This window comes from Tauraco erythrolophus, chromosome 6, assembly GCF_009769465.1.
Source record: "Tauraco erythrolophus isolate bTauEry1 chromosome 6, bTauEry1.pri, whole genome shotgun sequence".
NCBI classification, from domain to species: domain Eukaryota; kingdom Metazoa; phylum Chordata; class Aves; order Musophagiformes; family Musophagidae; genus Tauraco; species Tauraco erythrolophus.
The window spans coordinates 34,544,967-34,557,327 of NC_141470.1; the positions used below are offsets into that span (position 1 = coordinate 34,544,967).

Below are 12,361 nucleotides of genomic sequence, written 5' to 3' on the forward strand. Positions count from 1 at the left end.
ACCATGCTTCTCTTGATACATCCCAGGATGCGGTTGGCCTTCTGGGCCGCATGAGCGCACTGCTGACTCATGTTGAGCTTCTCATCTATAAACACCCCCAAATCCTTCTCTTCAGGGCTACTCTCAACCCACTCTGTGCCCAGTTTGTATTTGTGCCTAGGATTGGCACGACCCAGGTGAAGGACCTTGCGTTTTGACTTGTTGAAGCTCATGCAGTTAGCACTGGCCCATTTCTCAAGGCTATCAAGGTCCCTTCTGGATGGCATCTCTTCCTCAAGTGAGTCCACGGCACCACACAACTTGGTGTCATCAGCAAACTTACTGAGGGTACGCTCAATGCTGTCTCCATGTCGCTGACAAAGATTTTGAACAGCACTGGACCCAGAACAGACCCCTGAGGGGACACTGCTTGACACTGGTCTCCATGTAGACATCGCATCATTGACCACAACTCTTTGAGTGCCACCATCCATCCAGTTCTTTATCCACTGAGTGGTCCATCTGTCAAATCCGTGTTTCACCATTTTAGAGACAAGGATGTCATGTGGGACAGTGTCAAATGCCTTGCACAAGTCCAGGAAAATGACATCCGTAGCTTTACCCACATCAACCAGCACTGTAGCTTTGTAGTAGAAGGCCACTAAATTAGCCAGGCACAACTTGCCCCTAGTGAAGCCGTGTTGGCTATCACCAACCACTTGGTTATTTTTTATGTACCTTAGTACAGGAGCTACCAGGAGAATCTGTTCCATGATTTTCTGTCACAGAGGTAAGACTGACTGGTCTGTAGTTTCCTGGGTTGTCCTTGGTTCCTTTTTTAAAGATGGGGGTTACATTTGCCCTTTTCCAATCTGTAGGAACCTCACCAGACTGCCAGGACCTCAGGAAGTCAGGAAACCTAGTTTTGTTTCACAGCATTGGGTGGATCTGTTGACTGACCTCTCTTGCCCTCAGTTTTTCCTGTATCAAGGAATGGGAATACTGCCTACTTAAAAAGCCTCTTGATGCTTAATCTTTTTGTTAGCTTTGAAATTCTCTAACACATAGGTCTTTCTAAAGCAAGAATTTGAAGTGCAAAGTATTGTCCTTGCAATGCAAATTTAAAAAGTATAAAACAGTACTCTGTTGTTCAAAAGAAGCTCTAATTTAATGGGGTTTTGGAGCCATATAAGCCTTGCCCTAACGACCTTTATGCCTCATTTCAATGAAGAGGGAATTAAAATGAGGAAAGGAATTAAAAGATATACCATTTTTTTGTTTAAAAAAAGAAAATACATTTTTTTTTTAAAGTTATTGGTGACTGAATACAAGGGAGAGATCCTCTTAGTGCATCTACTGGGAGAGCACCTGAAATTTTAGTTTGACCCTGTTGTATGACAAGGGAATTAGTTTTTGAAACATCAGTCAGTCCATGGGACTGTGGTGGAACCAACTTGATGATATCAAAGTTGCGTGTGCAGTTGCATTGAGTTAGCTTTATGTGATTATTCCTGTTCATCTTGTACCTATTAAAGGCAACAGCTTTCCTGATTCAAGACTGGACTGTGCTTCTGCAGGGGCATCTTGGATCTTGCCAGTTTTCCTGCCGAAACAAAGGCCTACTTTCTTGTTGCTGCTTTTTGATTTCAGCTTTTGTAGCTTTGGTAAATCAAAAATTATTGCAGCTTTGCTAGAGAAAAGAAGGGAGGTGAGTGTGTATATATTATTGGATGAGAAAATAAATCTCTGGCTGATGTTACTCAGCTTTTCTAATGCAATACAAGAATCACAGCGCAGAAATGTGTAGGAAAAATGCTTCACAGAATTTCAGTATTGATATGCGATTGCTTTCGCATAGAAGCTAAGGTGTGAAAATGGATTTATTCTTCAGGAATTACCAACTTTTACACTCTGAGGTAACATTCTCTGGTATCTGTGTTCTTTGTGTTATGCTGATTTTGGTGTATGCTTCTTTCTGGAAACAGCTCCTCTTCCTTCGTTTGTCCTGAAGGTCATCTCCCCATGCCATCTCTGGCTGTAGTCGCATCTTCTCTGGTTATCTGATGGAACCTGCTTCTTTGTGTTTTGCTGGATTCAGCTGAGCAGTGTTCTCTCTCATAGTCTGTACTCCATCGTACAAGGTACTATCTCTGAACAAGCTGAATAATGGACTCCAACTGTAGAATTTAGGCATTAGAAAAGGAGGAAAATTATCAGGTGATTTAGTTAGGTTGCTTGTGGTTGTCAGACAGTTGCTCTTTATTTTGTGTTCTCTACTTTCTTTTTTAATTTGTCAAAATGTGTTTGGTTTTTTTTTTCCTGCAAAACTATTTTACTGTCTACTAGATCTCATTTATTACTTACGTTACAGTAGCACCTACATAATTTAAGCAGAGTGCGAATAGGACACTCTTGTGCCTGCTGGCTCTCAGATTTGTAGTGAGGGCAAGCCTAGAACAGTGAGAATGTTTGGGAATAGGTCTGTCATCAGACCAAAGCAAACCTTGGATAGAGCTGTAAGAGGATGTGAACCATTAAAACAAATAGGGTTTTTTTTGTTTGTTTGTTGTTGCCATTTGCTGCTGTTTAATTGCTGTAATGTCAGAGGTAAACCTGAAGTCCTAAAAGGATAAAAGTAATACAGATGAGGGGGAGAGTTTAGTATATTTTATGTCTCTGCTCTTATCTTCCTGAAAGTACTGAAACTACAGTTTTTTTTCCTGTGAATGAAGGCAAAATAAAGGAAAACATAATGCTTTCTGGAGAACTGCCTGAGATCACTGGTGAAGCAACATTAGCATTCAGTGATTCAATTGGATCACAAAGGCCAAACCATGCAAGCCTCTGCTGTTAGGAGATCTGGCTGCTCTGGGTATGTAAATCTGGCGAGGTTTTATCCTTCTTAAGGCTTCAGATTCTGAAGTCAGTTATCAGATAAGAATCTCTCTTATTGAAAAAAAATAATAAATTATTGCCCTCCTGGTTTGGAGGGAAAGGTGAAGCTTCAGCTCACCTTAGAGCTTGCCAAACATGAAAGTTTATTAATGGTGGGAGATTCCTTTTTATACTAATTTACATGTTCCTGACCCTAACAGTAAAAAGCAGAAGGAATGACGTGTTCTTGAACATGCAGAATCTTTACTTTAAATTGCCTGCTTTTCCAGTCTTGGTGGATGCGGTTGGTTTTACTTGTTTCTTTTTGAAGGAAAGCAAAGGTGTTTAGTTTTGCTAACAATACACAGCCTTTATTTTAGTTGGTTGTTCTTTAAAGTCCAAGCAAATACACCTTACTTCCCGTTAAGGATTCTGGGGGATGTAGTTCTTGAAGAGAGTTCTTGTAAAGGTCTTGAGATAATCAGAAATAGTGATGACAGAATTTAGAAAAATGAGCATGTTACTGAGAAATAATCAAATCCTGAGTATGGCTTGTGTACCTTTTTAATCTTAAGACACTGATGGGCTTCATTCACATTTGTTAACACTTCTAAATACATATAGAGAAACTCTATACACTTTGACACTACTTATTTGCTTTTCAAAGAAACTATCTGGAGATTTCTGAGACTTATAATCTACTTTTTTTTTTATAAAAAAAGTATGCATGTTAATTGATCTTGTGCTTACTTTTCTATCATTAGTTAATTGGCTCTTTCTAAGTGTTTCCCCTAGGCTAAATAAGAATTGTGTGTGTTTTTACACACACAGAATAACTTTCTTCTCAATAAAAACTCAACCTTTCTGCAGTTTTCCAGGCCAAGATTCTGTTTGCCAGTTTCATTCCAGTTCGTTTTGCACAGTTAGAAGTTCCTCAATTTTGTGGTTAGAGAAATGCTGACAAATGTAATTGTATGCATGGTGGGTATTAGTTAAGAGCATTCAATTTATTTTTTCCTTTTAAGGTTGTTCTTTCATTAAGTTAGTTTCACACACTGCTATTTATGATATCAATGCTTCCGTCTGTCCTTCCGTCCATCTTTCTCCCTGTTAAATGGCACTCATTTCCCAAGGACAGTGTCTGTACTGCAGTTCATTGTCAGATTTGTAGCTTGTCAAGAGAAGCTATTCAATGGTTTTATTAATGGTTCTATTAATGCTGTCATGCATGCAGATTTTCTTTATTTCTACCAAGACACTGATCTTCTCTCAGTTTTAGTGGCCACTGTCTGTTGCCGAGCTAAACTTTGAGTAGCCGGGGTTAAACTTACCTTACCATCAGGCAGTCAACTTTTCAAAAAAGGATGAAACAACATCTTTGTTTAGAAAAGGGGAGAGAGGAGGAGAGAGAAATGCTTGTTTCAGGTGCAGACTTTTCCTGCAAATTCTGAGTGCAGGGAGACTGCTTCTTCCCTCACCCCACTAGCTGCCAGTAGAAATGGATTTTTTTACATTAGTGGTGCTACTCTTGGACTGAAAGCCTTCCATTGTTTGGCTGAGCTGGTATTTAGTTAACACTTGAGTGCTGCCTGTGTGCAGCACGTCCAACTACGGAAATGACCATATTGCACATAACTGTCCATTCTCTCCCTCCTCAGGCTCCCTCCAGCATGTGTGTTTGGATTGTAATGTTCCATATGTGGTCTAAATATTTCTCTTTGTCATACAAGATGACTTTTTAAAAAACTCAGAAGTGCATGTGTGTGTGTGTGTCTCTATTGCTTCCAGAGCTGGTAGGCATCATTAGCATTCCATGGCTGGCTGAGTGAGCCAAATTTGGAAGCAGACTAAATCCCAGAGTGATCTGGGTCTGGAATCATAATGATAATGCCTCTGACAGAAAGGGCACCCGTCTTGTTCAGAGGTGCCCTTTTAGGATTGTCTTCAGAGTTCTCACTAGCTGTCATGGTCTGAGTCTTCAAGAGGAGTATTGTGTTTAGTTTGATGCATCAGTAAACTTTTTATTAACTGCAAGAAGGTGTTGCCTCTGAAATTCCTTTGCTGGAGCATGCAATAAGGAGCAGGCAGAAGTGGCAGTTCTAACATGAGCAATGTATCCAAGCATGTCTACACTGCCCCACATAATCCTGTGTGAAAAAATCCAAAATTAGCACTGACTGAAGGTACAGAGCAGCACCATGATGCAACCAGGAAAGTGGAGATAGTCATTTGAACATTGAATGCTTAAACACATGCTTGAACATGCTTAAACACAGCTCTTCCCTTTCTCTTCCCTCCCTACCCCCTAAAAAAAAATGAAAAAGAGGAAAAGGTCTATGTCTGATTAGTTTGAAGATCTTTATCAAGATTCTTGATTCAGACATCTTCTTTAGTGCTAATGAGTATTGGTAGTGGTTTAATACTGTAAAAAATAACTTCCCTCAGCTTCTTACTTGGAGATAGCTGACTGCTTTTTTCCTTCCATTTTGATGGAGATGGAATACTCTAGAAGACATCTTGGGCAATTACTATTTTTTTTTCCTAAAGCCAACATGGTGATTCTACAATCAACTAAATGTTATAACGGAAACTGCTGAAGTCTTGGGATTTCTCAGTTCTAAATACTGCTACTGCTACTCAGTTCATATACTGCCTGCAGTAGGAGGCAGAGGAAGAGAGATTTCTCAAATTCTTTATGTCCTCTATTTGTGAGCTAGGTTCCTAGCTTTTCCACCAAGATGGATCCATGAGTTGCACTCCCTTGATATCATCCCCCATCATATTTCTGACTGTATCTCTGAGATGTTCTTTTGCAGGAGGAGAGAGAGAGCAAATATTTCTCCTCTGTTTGGGTGAGGAAAGTGGATGTTTGGGGGGTTTTGGTGTCATTTTGTCTCTCTTAATCCCCACCTACCTACCTACTGCCTCTTTTCATAGCTTATTAAAGGAAAACACTGTGCAGTTAATTTAACAAACCCTTCCAAAGAAGCAGAGAGGAAGCAAACAGGACACAGCAGGGTGAGGAAGACAGAAGACCACTGTCTTGTGTTTAGTGCAGCAAAATGCTGCACTTGGAGCTATAGTGTCTGATTTTTTGGGGACAGAATTGAGGCAAGTGGGGAAAGTGATTGACATGTTGCTCTTATATGTGAATGGCAAATGGCTATTTCAGCGTTTCCTTCTCTATCAGCCAAACAGCCCACTGTCTTTTTTTATTAGGTAGGGTCTGGGGAGAGTGATGGTGTGTGTTTATTTGTTTTTTCTTTTTCCTTTGAGCCAAATATTCAAGGAACTGCAGCACAAACTATTTCCATTACATGTGTGGCTGAATTGTGTTGAGTGAGGGTATGAGGTAGGCAAAGCTGTGGATCTTTTAAGGGGTCTTAACTATGCAGCCCTTTAATTCTAGACTTCTTATGTGTGCATATGATCATAATTTCTGAAGTTCTAGCCTTTTGTACTTCATTTAATTTCTGAAGTAATATATGCTTTTATAGCTTTGTTACACTAAAGTTACTGAAACACAATACATAATTCAACTCCAAGAGATGTTTTCTTTGATAGCTTTGACTGCTGTAGGAGATTAATGAAAACATCTGTAAGCAGAATGGAAGCTAGTTTAATTTTACACTACTATTATTACTATAAAATATAATCTCAAAATATTTCAGGCAGGGCATAATAATAGTAACCATGGAAACTTTGCTTGAAGATTTGAAAGGATGGGGCATCTGGTAGGCTTGCTCACTTGTAGGCAGGAGAGAATTCCAGTTTGCAGTTTAGATTGAGGAGGAGAACTGGTAATGAGGAGAGGGGCATAGTGTTGGTGCAGCAGTGGCCTGTTAAGTCTGGTTGATGCATATATGTTATGGTGTTCTTATCCATGGTGGAGAACTTATATATTTTTATAGAAAAATTCTCCTTTCTTAGCCAGAAAAATCTAGGTTTATTTCTTCTGCCTATTTTTTGTGTTGGGGTGTTGGTGGTTGTTTTTTTTGTTTAATATTTTTTTAAGGAAGTAGAACTTTCATAGAAAAATCTTTTTACTTACACAAACCTATCAGGAGAGAGGGAGGGAAAAAAAGAGTCATGCGTGTTTTGGGTCTGGTTTTGATGTGGTTTTAATGCCTGACTGAGTATTTTGAGCTGGCTGCGTACTTTATGGATCTTGATCAACAGAAGCTAGGACTGATGAGGGAGATTCTACATCCTCGTCTCTAAGGTTACAGTTTCTAGTATTAAATTTTCTCATGTTTTTATTAAAAAACATAAACACTATTAAGAGAAGCTCAGCAACTTTGCCGAGGAGGAGGAGGATGCATGCACATGTGAGAGCAGGACTCTTCATGCTGATGCAGACGTTCAGAAGTTTTGGTGCCCAGCTTGAAGCTCTGACTAGGTGGCTTTGAAAATGTGACTTCAGGTTCCTTTATGGCACCCTGGCTTTGACCGTTCAGTTCACAAAGTGCGTGTGTGTGAGCAGTGTATTTCTAGTGCATTTGTTATGTAGAATCTTCTATTTTGGCTTTGGTTTTGTTTAACTCTGGCTTAGGAACAATAGTTTTTTAACTTTACAGTATCTCATGTAATGATACTTGCTTCAACCTGCATGGAATGTGGCTTCCCATCCATGTGGAGTGACTAATTTTTCACGAATGTTGAAGCAGAAGACTACATCAGAAAGTATAATGCATTAAAATGTGTAGAATCTGCAAATTCTGTGCTGGCATTGCCTTGTCTGGTCCAGAAGGTGCATAAGTGTCACAGTTCTTAACAAGATTTGGTGGAGATTGTTCAAAATTTGTTAGCAAAAGGTCGAGCTCTAATAGGGCTTAAGGAGGTTTCAGTGATCACTGATTAAAAAAGGGATAAAATGTCTTCCCTCTTTGTCTCCCTTGGCATACGCACAATCATTTCAAGTACAGGGAATGAATTAAGTCTTTGAGAAAACCAGAAAGCCCTTACAATGCAAGCCTAATTTCAGGTATGCTTTGATTATCTTTAAGCTCCTAGATGGAAGAAATTCCATATTTTGTTATTGTTTTAAAGAGAGAGCCTGGAAATTTGTGACCCTTTGGTTTTGTCTTGTATATGCCATAAGAACTGATACAATACTCCAGCTCTGATCATACAGCCTTATATGAAACAAGGAAACTAGCTAATTCAACCATGTGAGAGTTTTAGGTAATAGTGTCATGTGGTAGCAAAACTGTCTTGCCTACTTGGCAATATTTTTAGACGAAGCAAGTTTGAGATTTGCTAAGTGACTTATTTTAGCATTTCTTGCAATGACTTGTTAGTAAGATGGCCTTTTATTTAAGACAGCTGGAACTGCTTGTAGAGTGCAGACATCCTCTGATGCCCTGTAGAAATGTAAATAGAAGCAGAAGGGAGACAATGGTCAGAGTATCTGCAATCCGACAAAATGCCATCTGGTGCCAGAAGAGAGCAAAAAAAAAGTTGGAGATGGCTGGATTCAAGCACCAGCTGAACAAAATAACTGAGTACTGGTAGGATCAGACATCGCAGAAGTACAGGAACAGCCTTTTTAAGGCTAAGGTCACTCTGTGAGATTTTACTGCTATGCAGGAAATATATTTGTCATTAACAAAACTGCTCACAGTCTTTAACTTTACTCTTCTGAAGACTTAGTCTTAGCAATTTGATAGTTTGTCGTTCAGGTTTTGAATCAAGTTTGTTCAGGAATTGATGCTTTGAAGCAGAAACTAAATAAGATTATAGTTTACTGGGCTTATTTGTTTGAAATGACTCAGTAAGATTGAAGAGAGAGTTCAGCCTTTTAAGTAGCTCAGTTCATATGAGCAGCCCATCTCACTTATTTCCTCTTTCTTTTCCCAGTTCGCTGCTCCGCTATGGTGGAAACCTCTCCCTTCAGAGTGCCATGAGTGTCCGGTTCAACAGCAATGGAACTCAGCTGCTGGCACTGCGTCGGCGCCTTCCTCCAGTCCTCTATGACATCCACTGCCGGCTGCCTGTCTTCCAGTTTGACAACCAAGGCTACTTCAACTCATGTACCATGAAGAGCTGCTGTTTTGCAGGTGATCGTGATCAGGTAATAAGCAAACAATGCTGTCCTGAGTCTCTAGAGTTTCCAGGAGTGTTTGAAAACACCTCTGTAAGGTGTTTTTTTTCCTGAGTCAGGAGATGAAACAGGAGGCAGGACATGTATAGACTTACCTCAGAACTCTTTTGCAACGTAGGCTCTCAAAGAAGAAGAACATACCAAAGCACATGATAAATTTTACGTCTTGTTTGCTGTGATCTAATACTTACTTGGAAGGTGATACTCACAAGAAAAATATTTACAGAGGCTTTTTAGGTCCAATTAATATGATTCTAGAACCATGTGTAGACAATATTAATCTACTGATAGTAATGAAGCATCTTCATTTCATTTCAGTATTGCTACTGGGTGCAGTAGAGGCAATCCCACAAAACTTAAGTATTGAACATTTATAGAGTTATTGATTCTTCTTTCAAATCATAATGTTTCTCCCTTAAAATATGCTACTGGATCAGATTATAAGTCTTTACAGTTCAGTGTTCTGTAAGTGGTGATGGCAGGTGGTTAGGAAGGAATAGTTTGTTACTTGACTGAGGCAGGACTCTGTCCCTGCTGCTAATCGCAGAGAAAATAGGTCAAACATAAGGTGACTAACAGCAGTTTGTATGATTCTAGAGCTGGATATTGTCTTTGGACAGCTGTATTTTATAACCACTAAAACTGTTTAAGGGAAAAAAAAAAATGTATTTTCAAGCCGTGATAGTATAGAACTAAGACCTGAAAATTTCTTTGCTGTTGTCAGTAAAATTCCTGCAGTCAGAATTTGGTCATTAATTCTATTGCTGCTGCTGCAGGAGGCAGAGTTGAGCTGCTTTCAGATTGCAAGTAGGAAGTATATTTATGTCACTTAACTCGAGCAGTGGTTCTGAGTTTTACATAGGTTTTTTTAGAAGGAGTGTGAAAATGCAATAATGAAACCATCTTAAAGAACATAAAGTGGTTTAATATAAAGAATGGGCAAACATATGTATTGTTAAGAAGAAAACTGCTGATGATTGGTGGTCTATTATTTAGTCGGCCTAAAGATGTCACTCTGTTCTCCTCTGGAAGTCAGAGTAGACCTGTGTACACTCTGACATATAGTTTTAGCTTCTCATCTGGTACTGTAGATCTAGATAGAAGCTTTAGTGTCTGTTGTGTTTTTTAAGCCGTTTTCTTATGGGTATGGTGTTATTTTATTGGGAAGATACGGCTGTTCTGTATCAGGTTGATGCAGTAGTTCAGAAGCCTGCGTTTTTTTAAAACTCAATATTCTTTTGGCTTGACGGACTTTCTGTTCAGGTAAGTAACAGCACATAATGCTACTAACCAGTTGGAAATCAGAGCAAAAGACATTTATATTCCCTTATAAGTGCTATAAGATGCTAATAGGGAAGATGAAGTTTAATATGGAATATTAGGGAGATGTGGAATTTGACATTTAGATACCTGTTTGTACCCATCCTGTAACTGGAAGGAAAAAAGGTAATGAAGTTGCAGAAAATGCTACCATGTGGTCCAACTGTGTATGTCTGAAACTGTCCAGTAATGCTCAAATTCAGTTGACTAAGATAGTTAACACTATGGATAGTCCTTAGGAACCACCATGTTCAGAGAATCCAATTCCAGGTGTATCTAGAAAAGAAGTTTAGAGTTGGAGACTACTGAAAGATACACAAGATGGATGAAAAAAATTTACAATGTTTTTTGAATTTTGCCCTTCTATATAAGTAGCATACTTTTGCTTTTGGTGAGTTTTCAGGGTATAAAATAATGTATACAAGACTCCTCTCGCAAATCAAAATTCAGCAAAAAAAGAAATAAATCTGTTTTCCAATTTAATCTGGTTTCAGCCCCATCTCCCGTTTAATATTGCTGTCCTTTGCCTTAATAAAAGATGTCTTTCATTTGAGATCCTTGCAAAGTGAGCTTCATAGAATTCCTTGCTTATCTTTCCTTGCAGGATCAAACTTTTTGTGGGCTAAGGCTTGTCTGAAGGAATCTTAAGGATAAGGAAGCTGTGTACGAATTATGAGTGTTGCTTGTGATAGGAAGGCTTCTTCAGAAATTTTCTCTCATTGCACCTCTGAGTTTCTGTCTTCGATTTTTCTTTTCAGCTTTATTAAACTGATGACATCTTTTTTTTCTCTTTTAAGCTGACTTAAATAGTTAGGTTTTAATACTTCATACAGAGCCTAGTAATTTAAAAATGTGACTCTCCTGTGTCAGAAACTTATGTGTTGTCTGCATGGTTAGTTCATCTGATAAAGTTGCATTTCATTTCTATATTTTAACCCTAACAAGAATGGGATATCCTTAACTCATCAGTGTGTAAAATGCAGTTGCATTGGGAAAAAAAGTGAGCTGCTGAAAGAGGAAGGCCTTTCTTATCCAGCAGAGGTGATGCAAGACCTTCCACTGATTCAACTTCCTAACCTGACAGAAGCATTTGCTTCTTTTATGGGTTAATGACTTATATTGACACTCAGGGGGCTCTGGCAGGTATTTGAATTCAATATAAGGAAGGATGAGTGACAGATGGAGAGATAGCCTTTCGGTGCTGTGAGACAACAGTTGAGCAACATGGTTTAGGGACCCTGACAGTGCAGGGTGAATGGTTGGACTCGATGATCTTGAAGGTCTCTTCCAACTAGACAATTCTATAATTCTATGACTCTGCTCCTCACAGAACTACAGCCTTTGCTAGTGTTTCTATGAAGTTTGTACATGGAAAATGGTTTGCTCACAGGAAGTGTTCCTGTAAATCATGACCATCAGGATTTAAAAACCCACAACTGTCTCATAGTACTTGCCTTTGGAGTTTGCTGTAACACAGTGGTGCAAATCTGCAGAGAAGGTAAGTAACACCATGTTCCATATGGAGCTGTTGGATTCTAGCATGCAAAATGAACAGATTCCAAGCTGCAAGCACACAACTTCAGAGTTCTCTTAGAGATCACCCTTATATTTTAAGATGTTAAATACTTAAGTTCCCATAAAGATCAGATGTGTCATTCTGTCTTTGACAAGGTATGTATGTTAAATTAGTACAGTTTCTTTGCACATATAAACCACAGACTACTAGTTGGGGAACGCTTTGATTGATTTGTCTGTTGATGGCAGTTAGGCTCTGTATACTAATGTTTTCTCAGTATTGTCTTTTTAGTGCCCCCAGATTGTGACAGGTACTCAACAGGACTAGTATCCAGAACTCCTGACTTGTCACTCTGAAGGGGAGCCTGCTACCAGCAGGTGTCCAGTGATCTGCATACCAGCTTGTTTTATTGGAGCATCTGTGATGCAAGTAGATTGAAACCTCTTAACAAAGAATGAAATACCATTAATGCTATAAGGAACAAAACTCAGAAGATTCACCTGTTAAGCTAAATGATTTTTTTTTTTTAAGTTTAAAAGAACACATTCTGAAGTGCTTAGGTGGTTTTG

General features: G+C 39.0%; 1 protein-coding gene across 1 annotated transcript in view; it reads left to right on the forward strand.

Moving 5' to 3' along the window:
• The window catches only part of DCAF5 (DDB1 and CUL4 associated factor 5), a 78,045-nt gene that overhangs the window by 34,443 nt on the left and 31,241 nt on the right, over positions 1-12,361 (forward strand). Inside the window, 1 exon segment of the mRNA XM_086614090.1 lies at positions 8,713-8,926. Within this exon segment, the coding sequence (XP_086470216.1) occupies positions 8,713-8,926 (214 nt within the window).